We start from the raw sequence: 23,416 nt of genomic DNA, 5'->3' as shown, positions 1-23,416 counted from the left end.
GGAATATTAATAACTTGGAAGGGTAAATGACAATGAACAGAACTGGGTTCAACATCAAGTTTTTTGTAAACATTTCAGATTAACCTCAAAAAAATTTAGTTGGTAAATATTAGGTATACCTAACCTACTAATTCAAAAATTGCTGTTAAGTTACCTTCTTGTATTTTCTAAGTATTTTGATCTTTTATATTCATTTTTACCCCCTTTGGAGACTTAAGTGAGTTTCATTCAAGTGACTCAGAGAACATGAGTATTATAAGGAATCAGGAAGCAGAAAAATTATTTGCATCAATTTGATGAACCTAAAGACACAAAATTGCAGGTTTAAAATTTATTGAAAAAAGTATAAAACAGATTCCCAGACTAAATTTTTAAAAATCTATCCCCAAGCAATTTCCACTTCAAATTATACATATTTTAAAAACTGTCACTGATTTGTAAGTATATATTTTAATATCATTTATTATCATTCAAAACTTTAGCATAATAAAATTCTGAAAGCAATTGTTCCCAGCTATAGTATTAAACTTCTTACAGGGGAATATTTGACATGGTAAGTTGACTTGCTTCTTATCTTTACCTTTATGTTGTTGTACACAGAAGATATACATAGGTATTTTTCCATTTCAAACAATCAAAGCATTTCTTTGTTCTTTATCTGTTTTTGAAAATACTAATAACTAAAATATATAAGAACATGAAAAAAGGTCTAAATTTTTTAATCTCTTCCAGAAACTAGATAGATTTAAACAGATCATTTTTCTAAATCTTCATAGTTTAACAAAAGATGTTCATCTCTGGTCACAGGTTTGGTTTTAAGGCTTTCCACATTTCTTTAGTTTGCTGTTTTGCTATAGCATCTCCAGAGTAGTCAAGGCAGTTTGCATGCCACATGCCAATGCCGAGTAAGCCATGTTTTTGTACATATGATGCCTTTAGAGAAATGCTCTGAGCGTCATCATACCACACTTGATGGAAATGGCCAGCCTGATCCTGTACAGATAAATTAAAATGTAACTTGAAAATAGTCCGCACAATAAGAGGAAAAAGTGTTTCTTAAATCCAATGATTCAAATAGGATACAAGTGAAATAATAAAACTTTCAGGACACGCATAATACAGGCCATCATTCTATATGTGATACTTTCTAGATATCATTGCCTGTAGCATTTTTATAACAATAGAGATTACACAAATGAGCCTCCCAATATATCCTATTTAAAATCCTCCTCATGTCCTAAGATTCCTTCCTTGCTCTGATTTGGTGATTATCAACCAAGATGTGCTGTTCACATCTGAATCATTTGTGAGGACTTTTAAAAACAGATTCCTAGGACCCACACCACACGAAAACCATTGAGTCAAAATCTTCCAGGCCTAGTGCTGTAACATATATTTGTTTCTTTGTGTTATGTTTTAATGTTCCATTAGGTGATTCTGATACACAGTCAAGATTAAGAAGGATCACTGCTTTTGCCCTCTAAAACCAACTTATACACTTTTTTTTTTGCATTCACTTACAGTTCCTGGGAATGTACCTAGTTAGAAGCTCAACAGGTGTCTTTGTTTATGATGAAACAGATCAAAAGGTAATGGCAATGGATGAAGAAAATATCTCCTTTTCTAGGTCTTACAGAATTGAGTCTAAGAGCCTGTGGGTCTGGACCCCATGGGTGACTTAGGCACACACCTGATTAAGAACTACAAACTAGAAATTGGTCTTATGCTTACTTTCCACCCTTAAAAGTCCTTTTCCCCACTACCACTTGCCTCTATCTAGCACTAACCATAGTCTCTTTTAGAAGGTATATAGCTATGGAAAAGGATAAAAGAAGGAGGAAAGGAGCAGAATTAAGCAAAAGGGTAAAGGAGGGGGAAAAGATAGGAAGTAAAAAATAGAATGATCTGTGATTTAAAATAATTTACTAATTTTCATATACATCTGGGGAACTCTTTAAAGGCAATTCTCAGTGAATATCAGTAATATTGTTATTTATGCTAGCACCATGAGAATTAGAATCATCTCCTAAGATGACTGCTTCAAAGGATAGTAGTCACTTGGTAAATGAATAAGCCATGAACATATAAGTATAGCAGATTCATTACATATAAGTGTATCTCATTCTATATCTTATATCCCATTATTTAAAATGTTTAGAAAAAGGCATACATGCTCTAGTATCAATTGTGATTCAATATTAACAGGTAACTTGCAAACCTTGTCCCTAAATATAAAAAGATTTATTTTTTTAGTGGCAGAGGCAAAGACATATTGCCCCAAAGACATATCCCTTTGAATTTTGTCATCATTCTATTGGGTTGGCCAAAAAGTTCAGTTAGCTTTTTTCCATGCTAGCTTACAAAATCAGAATGAAATTTCTGGCCAACCCAATAGTACTTTGAGTCTTTTTGATATATTAAAAATTTCAAATACCTCAAATAGTGAAGGATCAAAGGATGAAAAACTGGGTATATGTAAGTTTGACATATGCCTGGTTAAAGAATATATGCCTCCAAGAATACTGACTGCAAGAGGAAGCTGCTATTGCTGAGACAGCATTAGAAAGCACAGTGATTCTCTTCAATTAAAACAGAAACTTGATTTGGGTTGCTATGGAATTTTACAAAGAATGAAGGAGAACAAATTGGTTATAGCTAGATGGTTGTCTGAAGTGCCATTAAATGAATGGTTTTTAAGGCTCATCAAGAGGTTTCCTCAGTTCTAAAATCTTAAGAATATGTCTTATTATCCATTAAGGAAAAAAAATAAGGAATTACAAAAAAACAGTACATCATAGGGTAAACTATTTATTTTAAAATATGTATTTCCAAACTATATATAATTAGTTAAATAAGCCATTTACCAAACTGATGTCCATGAAAAACTGTTCCCCTGCAAGTTTCTAAGAGTGTTGGGAAACAAGGTTCTATGTTAAACAATTAAATGACTTTATGTACTATGCTGCTGCTGCTAAGTCGCTTCAGTCATGTCCGACTCTGTGCAACGCCATAGATGGCAGCCCACCAGGCTCCTCTGTCCCTGGGATTCTCCAGGCAAGAACACTGGAGTGGGTTGCCATTTCCTTCTCCAATGCATGAAAGTGAAAACTGAAAGCGAAGTCGCTCAGTCATGTCCGACTCTTAGCAATCCCATGGACTACAGCCCACCAGGCTCCTCCGTCCATGGGATTTTCCAGGCAAGAGTATTGGAGTGGGGTGCCATTGCCTTCTCCGTTATGTACTATAGTACATCTCAAACCCTTGAATATTATGTTATACATTATAAATTTTCAAGAGAGACTTCAGTATGTAGTGTTTTCCAGATATATTTGGCTATGGCGTGTGTGTGTGTGTGTGTGTGTGTGTATGTATAATTAACAGTTCCCAGAACAAAATTCTATAAATACTGTTTGGTAAAGACAGGATCACAATATTCAGTTCAGTTCATTTCAGTCGCTCAGTCGTGTCCGACTCTGCAACCCCATGAACCTCAGCAGGCCAGGCCTCCCTGTCCATCACCAACTCCCGGAGTCTACCCAAACCCATGTCCATCGAGTTGGTGATGCCATCCAACCATCTCATCCTTCTCCTTAAGGAGGAGAAGGATCACAATATACCCAAGTTTTATTAATAAGTTTATACTTTAGAGTCTAGATTTTAAAGTTTAAAAAGCTCTACACTAAAACTTTCTACATAAATGATATACAGGCAGTACATGTACATCAATTATAATTTATTAAATATGTATATATGTAGTCATTTTTTGTAAATGGGTATCAGACTATCAGAAAATATATATATACATTCTTGATGGAATTAACATTCATCATATCATTTTAGGGTTCCTTTAATAACATAATCTAAGGCAAATTCAAAGATGGTTTGTATTTAAAATTTTTTGAGGTGTGGAAAAATTTTTATTATGTTAAAAGTAAACTATGGATAATATAACTTTTTTTATCCCTTCAGTATGGCAATTCCTGTTTATCAAAAACTACCTGACAGAATTATTAGTCATTTACTCTGTTTCTTCAAGTTTCTGTCTGTAATATTTTTCAGCCTCTAATTTTTAATATTGTTTATAGTTTATTTAATATCACAGTTTGAACTGTGCGATAAGTTTGGAATGATGCAATTTTCCATTGTAAAGTGCATGATGATGCCTCTCCTAGTCTCAGTCTCATTTCTTCCAATATTACAGCCTCATAAGAATCATGAGGCTGCTTTGAACTGGAGATTTTCAGAGCAAGTAACCTATTTTGGTCCAAAGTCCTTTCAAAAGCCACAGACATCATTTACAATTGTCAACTCCTAAGAAAATTGTTTGTGATATACATGTTTTTATTATATCATCTAAAATGACAAGTGGCCCGTGCAGATCTATCTGTTCCACTATTAGCATCACTTGAATTGCTCACAAGGGAAGTCAAGTTCCTGATTACACAGATTCAAACACAAGTCTACTCATGTAAACAGCAGACTGTATGTTGTATCCTGTAAGAAAACCGATAGAAGAAAATCTTACTATCAAATATGTAATTATGAAAACTAATAAAGATTTGTAACTTGTGGATCGTCTTACTTTATAGTGATAATAAGGAGACTGCTGATTTTTATCCCACAGTCTTCCAGAACTAGAACTATTTACTTGCTTCATAATTGTTTGATAGGTCACTTGACGATGTACAGCATCTCTACAAGGGTATTTTGCAGTGGTACAAACATGATCCTGTAAACAAAAAAATGTTCATGTTATAGATTATCAATTAAGCAAATCTTCAGAGTCAAATCCAAAATTATAAAAAATTATTATACAAGAAATATAAACTATAAATAGATAATCTGACTATACAAATTAAAGTTAAATTTTAATATTAAATAGAAATATAGAAATACTCACACACTTGTATGGGGTTTAATTATTTATTTAGTCTCAAACTATATTAAAGAAGTTCTCCATAAAGTATATGTATTCTATAGAGAGAAGTTTCTAAACTCTAAATAAAGTAAAGTTTTATAAAGGAAACAAACCAAGCTCTAAAAAATATAATAGAAAGAGAAAAAAATTACATAAGAAATGATCTGTTCTTACCACTGATAGATTTTGGCAGGTATAATCATAACCATACCAGGGAATACCCATTACAAGTTTCTTAGGGTTAATTCCAGTCTTGATGAAGTCATCATATCCTGATCAAATAGGAACAGAACAAGCATATTATTTTTCTCTTCATATATCTACTAATGTGTTCATACAAACTATGTAACCACTCAGAATTCAAGTTTGTAAAAACAGGTACATTTATTCAAGACACTACAGTGTTTCTCTAATGTACTATAAAAGTCATCCCTTAAAATCTATAAATTTTGTATCACTTTCTAAGTCATTTGTTTTATAAAATATTTATTTATTTGGCTGCACTGAGTCTTCATTGCGATATGCAGGATCGTTATTTGTGGCATGTTACAGAATCTTTTATTTTTGGCATGCAGCTCTTTTAATTGCAGCATGCAAGTTAATAGAAAACATTCGAAACAATCAAAATCAAATTGAAGCAAAAAATTCACGGTTTATTTTAAGAACACTGGCACATTTCAGGAAAGCATGTTAATTGTGTCTATTAACTACTAAGGCACAGATTTGATATCTTAGATTCTAAAGCTTTAAAAAAGTTGTATAAGTCGAACTTTCTGGCAGGGGTCTCAAAACTGCTTCTTGAATGCACAAGTGTTTCACATTTTATCAGCATCCTAAAGGAGATCAGTCCTGGGTGTTCATTGAAAGGACTGATATTGAAGCTGAAACTCCAATACTTTGGCCACCTGATGCGAAGAGCTGACTGATTTGAAAAGACCCTGATGCTGGGAAAGATTGATGGCAGGAGGAGAAGGGGACGACAGAGGATGAGATGGTTGGATGGCACCATCAACTCAATGGACATGGGTTTGGGTAGATTCCAGCAGTTGGTGATGGACAGGGAGGCCTGGTGTGCTGCGGTTCATGGGGTCACAAAGAGTTAGACACGACTGAGAGACTGAACTATAAACATGAATTACAGCTACCCTATCTTACTCGATAGCAGATAATCTATAGATAGGAAACAGAGAAAAATGAATAAATCCATGGTCCTATCAATTCCTTTCTTACCCATGCTGCAAAATATGTTTTCCCACAAAGACATGTTCCAAGATTAGTTAGGATGAGTTGAGTAATTTGCCGTTTTTCAGAGTCTTAAAAGTTACCATGTATTGTTCAATATCCAAGAGAGGGATGGAGTATGCATCATTTCCCAAACATACTTGATAATGGATCTCTTATTGATATACATAATTATCATATCTTTCATAAATGCAGCTTGCAAACACTGGATTAAATAATTATTTTGTATTATAACACATTTTTTTTCAAATTTTAAATAGGATATGCTTATGATCAAACTAGTCTATTCAGAAAAATTGTTGTTTAGTCACTAAGTCATGTCTAACTCTCTGTGACCCCACTGACTATAGCCCTCCTGGCTCCTCTGTCCATGAGATTTCCCAGGAAAGAATACTGTAGTGGGTTGCCATTTCCTTCTCCAGGGGATCTTCCCGACCCAGGGACTGACCTAGGGTCTCCTGCATTGGCAGGTGGATTCTTTAACACTGAGCCACTTGGGAAACCCATCCAGACAATTAGGACATGATAAAATGAGGCCAGGTCCTATGATTTTACCTCTATATGAAATATAAAGGAATTTTTATTTATTATTTAATAGTTAAATTGGTGCCAACTATGCCAGAAAATCTCACTTAAGTCTGAAAGTTAACAAGCAATCTTTTATTCAATTGGTTGATGGTATACAAATCAACGCCAACTTCAGAAAGGATAATGCAAAGTCCATGTCATATGAATGACATACCAGAAGTACTCTTAATAGGAATGTAATTGTCAATGTAACATGGGTACTAAAAGTAAATGCCAAATAAGGTAAAAACCAATCCTATCAATCATGTACAATAGTTACATTATAGCTACCTTTGCCATTAAATTATTTAACATTGGTTATTTCAGCAAAAAAGTTCTGTCAAATTCTAAATAAGCAAACATCTTCTTTGAGTAACTTTCTGAAAAGAGCTGTGACTTGAAGTTAGAACACCTGCTTGAATCCCAACCATACACTACCTAACAGTCATGAAATCATGAGATCTTAACACCCTTCGTCTCATCTATAATGGGGGGTTAATTTATTACGCCTATCTGACAAGACTTTTAGAAGAAGTAATTGAAAATGTTAAAACTTTTAATAAAATTTTAAGCTCTCAAATTAGGTTTTTATGTTTTAAGAAAGTGTTACAAATGGAAAACATACAAATGACTTAGAAATACTAAAACATATCTTAATGTTTGAGGTTATAGAATTACTATTACTGATAAATGATCACTTTGTGATTTCTTACCAGTTAGTGTCTGAATATAGGGAGAATTGGCTCCTGCAATACATTGTGAACAGGCCAGACATCGTTCGTCATAAGACATCACAAAGAGAAAGTCACAGGCATCTGCAATTCCGGTATAGTTATAGCACCTTGCACCTACGCAGTTTGGACCCCAAGGTACATCAAAGGTTACCTGTAGAAAAACCATTTTATGTAACATGATCAAATATGCATATTACAGCAGATGTTTTGTTGATTATATATTCTCTTGCTTCATATTATCCCCAAAAAGAACCACTTAGGTGTATGAACTTAGAGTTTGACATGTATAGAATGAGAAAAATTCTTTTATTTATTTATTTATTTTTTAATTTTAAAATCTTTAATTCTTACATGCATTCCCATACATGAACCCCCCCTCCCACCTCCCTCCCCATAACATCCCTCTGGGCCATCCCCATGCACCAGCCCCAAGCATGCTGTATCCTGCGTCAGACATAGACTGGCAATTCGATTCTTACATGATAGTATACATGTTAGAGAACAATTCTAAGAAATGTGTTTTTTGCCTGCATGGACTGACCCAGACGTGTTTTGGACAATATTTTGGACATATATATATATATATATATATATATATATATATATAGATAATGAACATATATTTGGACCGGGAAATATTTGGACTTGTACCATGACCAGGAGCAGGCACACTGTAGAAGAGGAGTTTCAAACTCAAATGCCTACAGACTGGCAACTCAACTGATTAAAGAAAATTTATGTAATCACAATAGGGTCATGATAGGATCCATAAGCAACTAGAGAGTAAAAAACACACTGAAAGAATTCAAATTTAAAAATTCTTTAAAATATCATGCAAGTTCATTTTTTCACTCTCTCCTCTTACAAAATGGAAGTATAATAAGGTGATAGAGAAAGTGACTGCCTCTAAGCAGGTAAATTTTAAATTCATTTTGCAAGTCCTTGCCTCTCTTCTGAGCAATGAGAATATTTTTACTGGGTTTCCTGTCATGGTTAGTCTCATACTGTTTTTAGCAGGTAGTGTTAGTGTATTAGAAAAGAAATCAAAGACTGATTCTTATGTTGGCTCTCATATAACTAGATTATTTCATTTTAAATATGTGGTCTGTTTTCCAACTATAACAGTGAAAGTGTAGAAAGAATTCTTCAAGAGCCCTTCTAGTTCTTTAATTCTGTAAGGACAAATTCTACAATCCTAAATTATCATCTTTTCCCCAAAATTCATTTCTCCTTCCAGGGGCTCTTTTTTTTTTTTTTTTCCTGCTCACCGGTTTAAGGACTTTGGGGCTTTTTCTGACTCTCTTTCTCTCTCATCCTATAACTAATCTCACATTTTCTTTCAGGTAGCCTCTCACAATTGTTCTGCCCCTTCCTTTTCATTTATTCACTAATTCAATGAACACTTTCTGAGCATTAGGGTTATGCTGCTACTGCTGCTAAGTCGCTTCAGTCATGCCCGAGTCTGTGTGACCCCAGAGACGGAGGCCCACCAGGCTCCCCTGTCCCTGTGATTCTCCAAGCAAGAACACTGGAGTGGGTTGCCATTTCCTTCTCCAGTTCATGAAAGTGAAAAGTGAAAGTGAAGTCACTCAGTCGTGTCTGACTCTTAGTGATCCCATGGAGTACAGCCTACCAGGCTCCACCGTCCATGGGATTTTCCAGGCAAGACTATTGGAGTGGGTTGCCATTGCCTTCTCTGGTTAGGGTTACGCCATTATCCCTATTCAAACCATAAATTCTAAATTGTTGGATTACTGGGTTAGTCCTTATAAGTCTCCTCTAGACAATTTTACATACTACCATAAATAATCTTCCCCAGATACCTTCTACACACTTTACCCATTATATATAGAATCAAATGCATACTCTTCAGTATGACATCCTGGATGTTCAGTGTGACAATCTGGCTCAGCTTGACAACCGTACTTCCCACTGACTTACCTAATATGAACTTGACATAGTAGCCCAAACTGTTCTACTTGCCCATGGAAATAGACATTCATACTGCCAAGTCTTTGCTCAGTCTCTTCCTCTTCGTTCTTTCACTATAGTTTAATCAGGACTAGCAAATAAGTTCCCACGCATTGATTCTACCCTATTAACAAAGCAATCTAGAGAATGAAGTAAAAATTTCTGAGGCCAAAATTTGTGAGAAGAGTATGGTGACCTGCATACCAGGTATTTGCTATTCTTGATCTAAAGTGTACTTGTCTGGAAAACTGAATTCCACACTGACAAACCTTCTTGACTTGCATACAGTCACAGAGATATCAATTTTTATGTTGTCTATTATCTTTCTAGTGCTTCTCAAATTCATGTTGACCAACTAGACCAGAATCACCCACCTATCACTCTTGATAAAAATACAGTTCCTAGAATTAGAGTTTGAGTCTCACTTGGCCATGGGTGCTTCGCAAAGTAATTCAGAGTCTATGGAGCAAGTGAGACACTTCTCCGAAACTATCTCTACTCTTAGGCAAAAGCCATTTCTGTCCTGAACTGATGAAAGCAGGGCCTGGCCAGCTGAGTCCTTCCTCTGCCTTTCTACTGTATCTAATCATGCTGCAAGGCAAGCGGGTGGGGCAGTTCCAGTGTTGTAGCCTTATGTGAATAAAGAACAGGTTTGGCACCTTAAAATTTTATAAAACTCTTTTAGTTAAGAACCCCAGAAAATTTTTTAGGATGTGCTGAAACTCTTCCTACTCAGTAAAACTGAGATTCTACCTTAATGAATTTTGAGAGGAAAAACAAGGGGTTTCCAAAAAACAGCAAATGCATTTTCACCTGTGATCCTTCAATTTCACGATGGAAAGAGTCTGTGGTTTCTTTGACTAAAGCAGTTAATGCATAATATTCAGGTGATGAATGAGCAACATCTTGTTCTATGTCTAGATTAATTCCATCCAGATATTGTGTTTTGGCCAGCTTAACTTGTTGAGCTATCCAGGATGCTCTGAAAGTAGCATTAATGATATCCTTTACAGATACATCTCCTATGGAAGAAATATACATCTTTTGTACATACATGCTTTCCACATTTTAATAAAATATATTTCACAAACCCATTCCAAAGAGATCCAAATGTCTTTAAAACATCTCATAATTTTTGAATACTCAGCCTCAAATTTAAGTTTTCCAAATGAAGAAATAATACATCAAAATCACAGAAAATCATGTCACTGATCTTTAAATAACCATTATGAATAATTAGTAATATTCTCAGATTAAAAACAGAGATTGTGGGCTATGGCTAGCTAAGGGTCATCATGCTAATTAGGACTCAATATTTTGCCCAAATCATATGGTGGTTTACTTGATGCTTTAAAAATATCTCTACCTGAAAAATGAATTAAGCAGTAAGATTAATTTTAGGATGCTAAACATACAAACATGAACATTTTTTGAAACTGGAGATGGCAGATGATGCAACTAAACCTACCGATTGGCTAGACACACCTGGTTAGAGCTGTAACTCACCTCTCAGCACTGCTCTGGCTCCTTTTGCATGAGCATGGCACATGAGTTCTGGGTCATAATTTGAAAAAAGTACCACAGTTGTGATCTGTGACCAGTCATAATGTTTCCAAGTTTTTTGTCCAACATCAAATACAAAGACCTGCCAAAACAACAGGAATAAGCACCCTCACTTAAACCAGGAAGAATACCATTCTGACCAGCCAAAGAAACATTCATTAATCATCGATCATATGCCAGGCACTGGCAGACACTGAGAGTACAAGAGTGAATTAGATATACGGGTCCCAGTTAATTGGTGGCAGAAGAAATTAGCAGGGTCTGGAAAGCAGGGGAGGGTAAGCTAGGAAGAAACAGTGGCAAGCGCCTGGAGGCACAGAGAGCCTGGTGTTCTGTTTGGCTGACACCTAGAATTTGGAGAAAGACAACAATGAAGAACCAGAGAGAGGTAGTCAGGGTTAAATCATGAAAGGACTTGAAGCCCTTTTGAGAAATTATCCCGAGGAAAAGGATTTTAAGAAAAGAATATACATATTTTAGGTATGCATTTGGAAAATTAAAGACCTATTTTTATCCCCCTTCTTGGGTGTCAGGTATAGAAAAGCAGAGTAAGGAGCACCGTTCAGTCTTTCACTGGACCGCGGCAGTGCTGATTCTTTCAAACTCATCCTCATCCTCTTGGAAACCAATGAGCCTTGCTACTTAGGGAGTTATTTCCTTACGAGCCGCCTTGTTTGGCTAGAGTACCTCAGGAGAGACACGGCAGGCTGATGATGCAAGGGGCTTGGATTCAGACCTGGGTTGGAATACTTAACTGTGAGACCTGGGGGGAGTTACTCAACCCCTTTGAGCCCAAATTTCCTCAAGGAAATCCGTGAACAGAAAGGTCCTGCGCGAACAGTCAAAGTTAGTTCCGCCCCCCTACTCCCAACACCTCTTTTTCCGGCTCCTTTCTTCTACTGTAAGTCTTTCTGGGGCCCTCTGAGGACCAGACCCCGAGGGTCAGGGGAGAGGGATGCCACTGACCTCGAAGTCGGGGCGGTGGGTGATGGGACGGCACAGCTCCGGGACCTTGCACGGGCAGTCCGCCCTCGCCCCGTCGGGCAGCGCCAGCAGCAGTGGCAGCAGCAGCGGAGCGAGTCTGGACGCCCGGCGGGGCAAGGGAACGAGGCGCCGGCTCCCCGCTAGCTGCAGCCGTGCCATCCTAGCGGCTCACCAGGCAACGGTACCTTTGGGTTCCCAACTGGGGCCTGCTTTATGGAGGGGAGGGGAGAGGCGGGGCGGGGCGGGGCGGGGTGGGGAGGCTGCGGTCTCCAAGCCCTGGAGATCTGAAGTTTTCGAGCCTCCGGCTCCCTGCAGACCAACTTGGGCAAACTCTGGGAGATGTTGAGCGTGAGGAACAGGGAGGCCTGGCGTGCTGCAGTCCTTGGGGTCGCAGAGTCGGACACGACTGGGCGACCGCACAACAAGCGCCTCGTGAAGGCAGGCTTTAGAAGCAGGAGAGGAGGTTTCCGACTGCCTTCTAACCCCGCCTGGGCTAGGTGTTTGTCTCAAACACACGAATTCCTATCAGCCAGTCAAGCGACCGTGCTTTAGATAAGAGAGGGAGTGGATCTTCGATTTTCTCGGAGCCTCTGGAGACCTCGTCAGACCCCCGGTATCTGGAAAATCTTATGACTTAAAAGGTGGATTTCAGGTACAACGATCCAGTTTAGTTTCTCAAAGCCTAGCTACTGTTGCCACAGTATAGGATCTCTTCCTAATTAGACTGCTACTGTATTGAAAGGTTGCAGCTTCCTAGAGTTCTTTTTAAGAACAAACTATGGTTATTTTTAAGTTGTTGCTTTGAGAGAACCAAAGAACCTAAAATAGCCCCTGGCCAGTATTGTTCCGAGGTCTCAAGTGCTATTTCTCTGGGAAACTTTGTACATGGTATGGGAGTTTAAGAGTAGCATTGTCTTCTTGCCTTAATTTCTGTACTGGGAATTTCAGCAAGTAAACTATGATATGAGGAATTCAAAAACAAACAAACAAAAAAAAAAGGTGGGGGCAAAAAAAAAAACAGCATTGCAAACATTAAAGTAAAACCAGAGGTGTATTTTTTGAGTGTAAGCGGGAGTCCCCAAAACTACAATCTGAAGTCTCATCCATGGGGTAGACCCACGGCCCAGGACTTTTTCCCCATTGGGACTCCAGATTGTTGTTAATAAGGGATTTCCTAGCACTGTTTAATCTGGAAGTTGGACAGCCCAATTTGGTGATGGGTGTACTGTTGTTGTTTTAGTTGCTAGTTTGTGTCCGACTCTTTCCGACACCATAGACTGTAGCCCACCAGGCTTTTCTGTCCATGAGATTTCCCAGAGGATGTGCTGTTACTTTTTCTGTTTCTCTTTTTTAATGACTGTATATTGAAATTGCATTGAATATTCTTCTATTAAATATGGAAAGTGTTTATTGTGTGTGACGAATGGTTTCTTTTGTTAATGAATCCTTCAAAACTTACACAGACATAAAACTATGGCAAAACACACACCGAGCCCAGGCAGCCAGGGTCTTGGTGCCCGGCAGAGCATTGGCTCAAATGTATATCACCTACCATTTTTGTGCCTCTCTTTGGGTCTATGTCATAGTTGTATGTACCTTCCTTGTGGAGTCTAAAACTGTTGGGAACCCTCGAAATGGAGAAGTAGGGTGCCTTGGAAGGGATGACTGTAGTACCTGGTAGGAATGGCCCAAAGATTTTAAAGATATAGGTATCTGTTGAATTCAGATGGTGGTTTGAATATGGACTCTAATTTCACTTCCTTCCATGCTTAACTCCAGTAAAAACCTGAACCCAAAAGGGCAGGGAGATAACAGCAACATTTTGGAAGCTTGAAAGCACAAATATGAGGCCTAAGTACCCCAACTCCCGACAGTGCAGGCACCTGAGAAACAACCTAATTCACAGAATCTTCAAAAGTTCTCAGGGAAACAATTTGGGTGTTGCTTCTGGGGCTCCAAAGAGCTCTGGTACTGTAGCTCTTTATTCTCAGTGCAGAAAAGAATTCATCGAGAGGCAAAGTAATAGATAAGAAGTGATTTATTAGAATAAGATGCTGTGGTGTTTTCAAGTGGGTGGGCAAGGGGGTGCTACACTCCCAAGAACTTACTGGACTACAGTTTTATAATCAAAGGAAAAGTAGGGAGGAGAAGATTTTCTTTGTCTTTCCTGAGTAGATGTCCTGCTTCCATCAGCTCCTCTTCCAGGTTGAGCCAGGGGAGTTTTCTCATCCCTAAATAGTCAAGCTGCTGCTGCTGCTGCTGCTGCTGCTGCTGCTGCTGCTGCTGCTGCTGCGTCACTTCAGTTGTATCCGACTCTGCGACCCCAGAGACAACAGCCCACCAGGCTCTCCCTTCCCTGGGATTCTCCAGGCAAGAACACTGGAGTGAGTTGCCATTTCCTTCTCCAATGCATGAAAGTGAAAAGGGAAAGTGAAGTCGCTCAGTCGTGGCAAACTCTCAGGGACCCCATGGACTGCAGCCTACCAGGCTCCTCCGTCCATGGGATTTTCCAGGCAAGAGTACTGGAGTGGGTTGCCATTGTGATCCCCAAATTATCATTTGTGTGTATGTGTGCAGAGAGCATGTGCAGGGATCATTAATTTACTGAGCTCACTGCGCAGGTCTCATGCCCCCATTGTTTTATTGTTTTGGGGCATGTCTCATGTGTCTGTTGCATGGTTTTGTTGCTAAGCAAGACTGCTTGGTTTTGTGGTTAAGCAAACCTGCTCTCTTGAGTAATCATTAACTTAACAAGGGTCTCCCATATTTTTTCTACTTACAATCCCCTAGTGGCATTAACTGTTTAATCATCTACTTTCTCCTTTCACTCTGTCCCTATCACTGGAACTGCAAGAGGTGCCTCAGAAATTAGAGATGAAGGGGGGATGGAGGTTAGGATGTCAGAAAATGCAGGGAATTAAGTGAGAGTCTCTTGAGAAGCAGTTAGATCTATAGATCCTTTCTCCAGCCTTATGTCTGGGCAACTGCCCTTCTCCGACCCAGGATGAAGTTTGGAGGTTTAATTCTCTGGGAGGGTGAATTCTTTGGTAGGTGCTTGGGTACCACTAACCCTAAGCCTAATCTAAAAGGGATATAACTAACTTTGTGCCTGACTGAAGATATTAGAAATACCCTGAGATCATCCTTTTGAAATTCAAAGTCAAAAATATCAGTCACCCACTCAGAGCTCCCTCTCTTTTTACTTCTTATCTCTTAATTTTAATCACTGAGAACAAATAAAACAATTAAATAATATAAAACAAACAATAGAAAAAGGAATATGGAGGAAACAAGCATTGTCTGGAGGATACTAAAAAAAAAAAAAAAAGACACCTCTCAGTAATATCCCCGGTAAGGTAACAGAAGATGAAAACTGCAAAAGGATGCAATTTTTTTTTAAGGGGCATGGGAATAGAGTTCATGAAAATTAGAAAAAATCACAGAAATTAGGAAAAAATCAGAATGTCTGAGCAAAGTACAAAAATACTCTTCAAAAAAAAAAAAGAATATTGAAAGAGTAGTCCAGATGTGAAGAAATCATCAACTCCAAGAATGAAGGACAGGAGTTTTCAGAAGGGCAAGATACAGATCCTATGAGCTTCCAGACAGAGAGAAAGTCACAAAGTATCAAGAATCAGAAGCTCCTCAGACTTCTCAATAGCAACACAAAGCTCAAAGACAGTGAAACATTGCATTCGAAATTCTGAAGGAAGATGATTTCTGCTTAAAATTCTGCCAAATTATCAATCAAATGGAAAAGTCATGTAACATTTCAAAATATTGACATATCATGCATTTCAAATGGAGTATCCTAGGCCCTGCACCCAGAATTTCTGCTTCACTGAGTCTGTATGGAGGCCATGAACATGAATTTTGAAACAACAGCCCCACGTGATTATAATGTAGGTTGTAGCAAGTAATTTGAGAGTCACTGCCATGATTAGTGATTTTATAGACTAAAATAAACCTTTTTTATTTTACATCTCACCCCTATTTCAGAAACCATCTCCATTTAGTAGGAAGACGATATTAATAAGAAATACTTATTATGAGAGTATTTCTTATTATGGGAGTTCACAGTTCTGTTTTGGTTTTGAGGATCTGTGAATAGCTATGAACTCTCTCTCCAGAAAAGAGCATATACATGTTCATACAAATTATGTGAACCTTTCTTAGTTTATCTGTGGACCACTAGGTTGCTCTCGGGTATAAGGCTCAGAAGTGATTATTCATATTTACATTCCTGGAATGGCATTTGTAATATCTCTTTCCCTGCCACTGTTCACTCAAGCCCATTTTCCAAAACCTCCTCAGTTCAGTTCCTTCCCATTCTCCTTATGCTGCTATCTAGTCACTCTCATTGCTAACTATATATGTGAAAATATTTCATTTTCCTGAACCAAAACTCAAGAGGGATTTCATGAATGAGTCATGTTACTTGATACCAAGGACAGGAAACTCGACCTCAGCACAAAGTAGGAATTTATTATGTCAAGGAACTAAATGTTTCTGGGGAGATCCTCAGGACCCAGAGATGTTAATCATATCAATAGTTCTCAGTCTCATTCTCCATTTCTTGGCTCTGCTTTTCTCTGAGTTTGTTCTGTTATCAGGTAGTGCTGGTGGTGGTTTAGTCACTAAGTCGACTAAGTCCGACTATTGCGACATCAAGGACTGCATCCCGCCAGGCTCCTCTGTCCATGGGATTCTCCAGGCAAGAGTACTGGAGTGGGTTGCTATTTCCTTCTCCAGTTAAAAGGTAGATTTTCTCCTTATGGTGGAAAGATAGTTTCCAACTCCACAGGCCTCCTGACATCTCCAGAGCCTCCCCTGACTTTTGCAGGCCCCAGGGCAAGGGGACAAATGGAAATCCACACACATGAAGTCTGATTTCCATTTCTAGAAATTTTATTTTCCAACAGGAAGTCAAATGAAATGAGGGCAAAACTAAAAGACTGGAATTCTCAATATAGATTTTCTACAGATCAGGATCTCATTTTTTCCCTACAAAATTAAGGACACTAAATTTTAATTCACAAGTTGCTAGGAGGATACAATCTGACAGTTCATATCAATATCTTTTGGTAGTGATAGTAAATGCTTGGCATTCTTGTTATTAGTAATACAATATTTTTGCATTCTTATTAGTAACACATTTGTCATAGAATATTATGGAGTTAACATTCTGAGAAGATCAAAGAATATTCAAATTTTTATGATGTGCTTAGTGAAAAATTAAAGAAAACATTGCTTAATGTTATCCATAATTTTTGAGAGGGGGCCTATGCCTTAAATTAACAACTTCCATATCAGAATTCACATTATCTCAGTTCAGGTCAGTCACTCAGTCATGTTCGACTCTTTGTGACACCATGGACTGCAGCACACCAGGCCTCCCTGTCCATCACCAACTTCCGGAGTTTACTCAAACTCATGTCCATTGAGTTTGAGTAAACTCATGTCCATCGGTGATGCCATCCAACCATCTCATCCTCTGATGTCCCCTTCTCTTCCCACTTTCAATCTTCCCCAACATCAGGGTCTCTTCCAGTGAGTCAGTTCTTCATCAGGGGGCCAAAGTATTGGAGTTTCAGCTTCAGCATCAGTCCTTCCAATGAATATTCAGGACCGATTTCCTTTAGGATGGACTGGTTGGGTCTCCTTGCAGTCCAAGGGACTCTCAAGAGTCTTCTCCAACAACACAGTTCAAAAGCATCAATTCTTCAGTGCTCAGCTTTCTTTATAGTTCAACTCTCACATCCATATATGACTACTGGAAAAACCATAGCTTTGACTGGATGGACCTTTGTTGGCAAAGTAATGTCTCTGCTTTCTAATATGCTGTCTAGGTTGGAACTTTCCTTCCAAGGAGCAAGTGTCTTTTAATTTCATGGCTGCAGTCACCATCTGCAGTGATTTTGGAGCCCCCCAAAAAATAAAGTCTGCCACTATTTCCATTGTCTCCCCATCTACTTGCCATGAAGTGATGGGACCAGATGCCATGATCGTAGTTTTCTGAATGTTGAATTTTAAGCCAACTTTTTCACTCTCCTCTTTCACTTTCATCAAGAGGCTCTTTAGTTCTTCTTCACTTTCTGCCATAAGGGTGGTGTCATCTGCATATCTGAGGTTATCGATATTTCTCCCAGCAATCTTGATTCCAGCTTGTGCTTCATTCAGCCCAGCATTTCTCATGATGTACTCTACATATAAGTTAAATAAGCAGGGTGACAATATACAGCCTTGACATACTCCTTTCCCTATTTGAAACCAGTCTGTTGTTCCATGTCCAGCTCTAACTGCTGCTTCCTGACCTGCATACAGATTTCTCAAGAGGCAGGTCAGGTGGTCTGGTATTCCCATCTCTTTCAGAATTTTCCACAGTTTCTTGTGATCCACACAGTCAAAGGCTTTGGCATAGTCAATAAAGCAGAAGTAGATGTTTTTCTGGAACTCTTGTTCAGGTTATTTTGGCACACAGAATTTTTTGTTTGTTTGTTTTTAACCACAGTAATTGTGGCTCCCAAACTGATCACAGAGACTTCATTTACTCTTGTGTTGTCATGACGTGAAGATGTATGAAGCCCCAACTTTGTATGTTAGGGTGACTGCAGTTTTGAATAGTATGAAATGACTGAATTTCTCAGTCATTTGGCTTGAAAACAATACAATTCAAATATTGTAAGAATGAGACTCCTCAGTGAACCCTCCAAGTAAGGAAAATAGTTTGTGTATTTCTAAATGGAAATTGCCTATCGTCAGACCACGTCGATGATCTGACATATAATTTGACTTCTATTACACTACTGAGCTGGAATGTCCTTTAGAGCCAGGTGTCTGGGTAAAGAAGTTTAGCTCAGTGGCTTGTGAAACAAAAATGCCCCAATCTAGAGCGCTGTTGTAATGTTGCTAGAAATAGCTTTCTTGAAATAGCAGATAGGAAGAAAAAAAGGAAAATTTAAAGCTCAAAGTCTTTTGCCTAAGCAGATTTTGTAACGTTTCTGCCCATATCTCATTTAAAAGCTGGTTAAAGAAACAGGGGTGGGAATAGAACCACACCATCTGCTTTCACAGGAGGTGCATCCTAGAGTCACACACACACACAATTCATTTGGCCTGCATTTTAAAACTTTGGGAAATGCCATATTAGAGAGAAAATCCAGATTTCTGGCTTCTCTTACGAAGTGGAACCTTTGGCTACAGTGGGCCTATATTCAACTGGGAGAAAAGCAGGCTGGATTTGAGAATCTGCTCAAGTTGTCTCTTTACACATTCCCTATGATCTCCCATTCCTTCCCATACTGAACGTCTTACCTGTTCACTTTGCCTGCCTCGTGCCACAGGCATGAGACTCCTGCAGTTTATGAAATGAATGCAACAGATCTTTTTTTTTTTTTAATGGGTAAATCTGTTAAAGGAAGGGGGAGGGGGGAACCAGTGGCTAGTTTTGCCTAACAGTCCTAAATCTGCTGTTTTTCAACCATCTAACTCCAACTTACTTTTTCCAAATGGCCTAAAGTATGAACTAAATGTCAGTATTATTTCAAAGGATGGGCCCTGATGCAGCTCTATAGCAAGCCAGCCATGTGTGACTTTGGGTGGACTCATTAAGCTCTCTTGGCCAAGAGTGATTGAAGGTCACTAAACGGACTTAATACCTCTTCTGAATACTTCAGAGCTGATACACAGCATAGATTTTAAAAGTACTCCTAATTGTTTATAAAGCACAAAACGCCTCCTAGCACAAGCTTCTGTTACAGAGTGCCACGCCCCACTTTTACAAGTTGGGTTCCTGGAATCAGCTTTAGCTCCGCACCATCCCACCTCCCACACAAGCCCAAGAAGGTTCTCAGGGGAGAAGCTCTGGAAAACCTGCCAAGAAATGCAGCGAAAATGCCTTTAGCTGAAGGGAGGGGAAGGAAGATGCTGGCGGCATTTTTAAGCCCACAGAATGGTATACCAACTCCTAGCTGAAATGACAGTCCCCGCTGCACAGCCAGCACAAAACCCTGTCACCAGCCTCCATCCAGCTCCAAGCCAAGACCCCAGAAGCCACACCTGAACCTTCCTGTCCACCTCAGACCTGGATTCTGGGCCTCACCCTCCTCCAAGTCTAAATATTCTAAGGCTAAACTTCCAAGGCTAGGATATTCTAAACTTCTAGCCAAGTTGACAAGCTGTTCTCTACCTTGAAAAATACATTTCAGAGTGACTAAATAAATGTATCTATGTACATGAGTGTGTGTGTGTGTAAGGCTGTAGTTTTTAATGACAATATCAAGAAACTGTTGAGATGATTGCACTTAATTATTATTACAAAGATACTAATGATTTGTTTGGATTTTCTGTTTTTTTATTATTCCATTAAATTTATCTGATATTTATTTCAGCAGAGTCATGCTATTATAATCAAGATTTTTCACATAATTTCTGTTCTGTTGAGAATAATAATTTTAAAGATTCAAAAATAAGTGCAGTAAGTCATACTCAGAACAGATGAAATATATATACATATATACATATATATGTGCGTGCATACACACACATATATCCCTGGAGGAAGAAATGGTAACCCACTCCAGTATTCTTGCCTGCAGAATTCCATGAACAGAGGAGCCTGGTGGGCTACAGTGCATACAGTCTCATAGTCAGACACAACTGAAGCGATTTAGCACATATACATACAAATGTGTATATGTAGAGAGAGAGGTTGTGCTAGTGGTAAAGAACCTGCCCTCCCGTATAGGAGACATGGATTTGATCCCTCGGTCAGGAAGATCCCCTGGAGGAGGTCATGGCAACCCACTCCAATAATTTTGCCTGGAGAATCCCATGGACAGAGGAGCCTAGTGGGCTACCATCCATAAGATCACAAACAGTAAGACACAACTGAAGTGACATAGCATGCATAATTATATTTTTCAGTTCAGTTCAATTCATTCTCTCAGTCATGTCCAACTCTTTGCAACACCATGGACTGCAGCACACCAGGCCTCCCTGTCCATCACCAACTCCTGGAGTTTACTCAAACTCATGTCCATTGAGTCGGTGATGCCATCCAACCATCTCATCCTCTGTTGTCCCCTTCTCCTCCTGCCATCAATCTTTCCCAGCATCAGGGTCTTTTCAAATGAGTCAGTTCTTAGCATCAGGTGGCCAAAGTATTGGAGCATCAGTCCTTCCAATGAATATTCAGGACTGATTTCCTTTAGGGTGGACTGGTTGGATCTCCTTGCAGTCCAAGGGACCCTCAAGAGTCTTCTCCAATACCATGGTTCAAAAGCATCAATTCTGGAAAAAAAAAAAAAAAAGCGTCAATTCTTTGGTGCTCAGGTTTCTTTATAGTCCAACTCTCACATCCATACATGGCTACTGGAAAAACCATAGCTTTGACTAGATAGACATTTGCTGTCAATGTCTCTGCTTTTTAATATACTGTCTACATTGGTCATAACTTTTCTTCCCAGGAGCAAACGTCTTTTAATTTCATGGCTGTAGTCACCATCTGCAGTGATTTTGGAGCCCAAGAAAATAAAGTCTGTCACTGTTTTCCCCATCTATTTGCCATGAAGTGATGGGAACAGATGCCATGATCTTAGTTTTCTGAATGTTGAGTTTTAAGCCAATTTTTTCACTCTCCTCTTTCACTTTCATTAAGAGATTCTTTAGCTCTTCTTCAAAATTCTCCAACCCAGGCTTCAACAGTACGTGAACCATGAACTTCCATATGTTCAAACTGGATTTAGAAAAGGCAGAGGAATCAGAGATCCAATTGCCAACATCCGTTGGGTCATTGAAAAAACAAAAGAGTCCAGAAAAACATCTGCTTCTGCTTTATTGACTATGCCAAAGCCTTTGATTATGTAGATCACAACAAACTGGAAAATTCTGAAAGAGATGGGAATAGCAGACCACCTGACCTGCCTCTTGAGAAATCTGTATGGGAGATCAGGAAGCAACAGTTAGAACTGGACATGGAACAACAGACTGGTTCCAAATAGGGAAAGGAGTCCATCAAGGCTATATATTGTCACCCTGCTAATATAACTTATATGCAGAGTACATCATGAGAAATGCTGGGCTGAATGAAGCACAAGCTGGAATCAAGATTGCCAGGAGAAATATCAATAACCTCAAATATGCAGATGACACCACCCTTATGGCAGAAAGTGAAGAAGAACTAAAGAGCCTATATTTTTAAAGGTAGATTAAAGCCATTGTTAAATTTTTTAATTATTATTTTTGTTTCTAAACTTTTTATTCTAAAATACTCATTTTATATTAAAAAATAAAAGCAAAATACAAACATTTAAAGAATATAACACTTCTAGAGCAGGTTTATGTTCGCAGAAAATTTGAGCAGAAAGTACTGAGGTCTGCATAACCTCCTTCCCCTACACAAATATCAACATCCTATACCAGAGATACCAGACTGGTACATTTGTTACAATCACTGAACCTAAGGAACATTAACACATCATTATCACCCAACTTGCATTAGGGTTTATTCTTGGTGCTATACATTCTATGGGTTTTGGCAATTATAATGACCCATGTCTCCTGCATTGACAGAGGGATTGTTTACCACTGAGCCACCAGGGCCTTCCCTCAGACTCAGGTTTGATTCCTGGGTCAGGAAGATTCCCCTGGAGAAGGAAATGGCAACACACTTCAGTATCCTTCCCTGGGAAATCCCATGGACAGAGAAGCCTGATGGGGTACTGTTGCCAAAGAGTCAGATACGGTTTAGTGACTAAACAACAGCAAGTAAAAAATGAAGTAAGTTTAAAGTCAGTGGTCCAATCATCTGAACTTGGAGGTTAGAGATTCATGTAGAGCACTGCATTTTACTACAGAAACATGATGTGTAAGGATCAATAGTTTCCACCAGATCGTCACCCTTGTGGTCTAGATTACTTTATATTAGTACCTTATGCTATAAGTATGAGAAGAAAAGAACATTCTTAATAATATTTTGTGTCTTAGGGATTCTCCTTTTTAAACATCAATAGACATACAAATTCTCTTTATGACTATGAAGAAAATCAAATACTACAAAGCTCATAATAACAATTAAAACACTAATTAAAGCATATGAATTTAAATTTATTTCAAACTCCCTGGATGCCAGTAAAATTGAAAATCATGCAAATTCCTTTTCCATAAACAAAATATTATCAAAAAGATTATCTCAATCCAGCTCTCTCAAAACAGGACAATACTCTAGCTAATTAGAAACAAATATAAATGATTATAGGTCTACTTTGCATCGATTTGGAAAGCTTAGTTTGAAATATTTTTTCTGAAAGGAAATCAGATTTATTTTCCTCATCTTGAAGTCTCTTTGTGATTCTTGGTACTGTGAAATCATTCTTTCTTGTGGACTCAAAGCTATGAGAGAAGTTTATTTGTCTGTTTCACATTTCCTCTCTATTAT

The 23,416-nt window shown here is 38.4% G+C and overlaps 1 protein-coding gene across 1 annotated transcript; it reads right to left on the bottom strand.

Annotated features, from left to right (window-relative positions):
* Positions 1-801: 801 nt before the first annotated feature.
* Positions 802-12,138, bottom strand: CTBS (chitobiase). The gene is made up of 7 exons (XM_068966755.1): positions 11,962-12,138; positions 10,939-11,077; positions 10,246-10,454; positions 7,441-7,612; positions 5,093-5,190; positions 4,583-4,729; positions 802-993 (listed from the first exon to the last, which is right to left on the bottom strand). Exons 1-7 carry the CDS (start codon positions 12,136-12,138, stop codon positions 802-804), a joined length of 1,134 nt encoding a protein of 377 aa, XP_068822856.1.
* Positions 12,139-23,416: the final 11,278 nt, after the last annotated feature.

This window comes from Capricornis sumatraensis, chromosome 2 (assembly GCF_032405125.1).
Source record: "Capricornis sumatraensis isolate serow.1 chromosome 2, serow.2, whole genome shotgun sequence".
In the NCBI taxonomy this organism is placed as follows: Eukaryota; Metazoa; Chordata; class Mammalia; order Artiodactyla; family Bovidae; genus Capricornis; species Capricornis sumatraensis.
The sequence above is the reverse complement of the archived record's forward strand: the minus strand, read 5'-3'. Positions and strand labels throughout refer to the sequence as shown.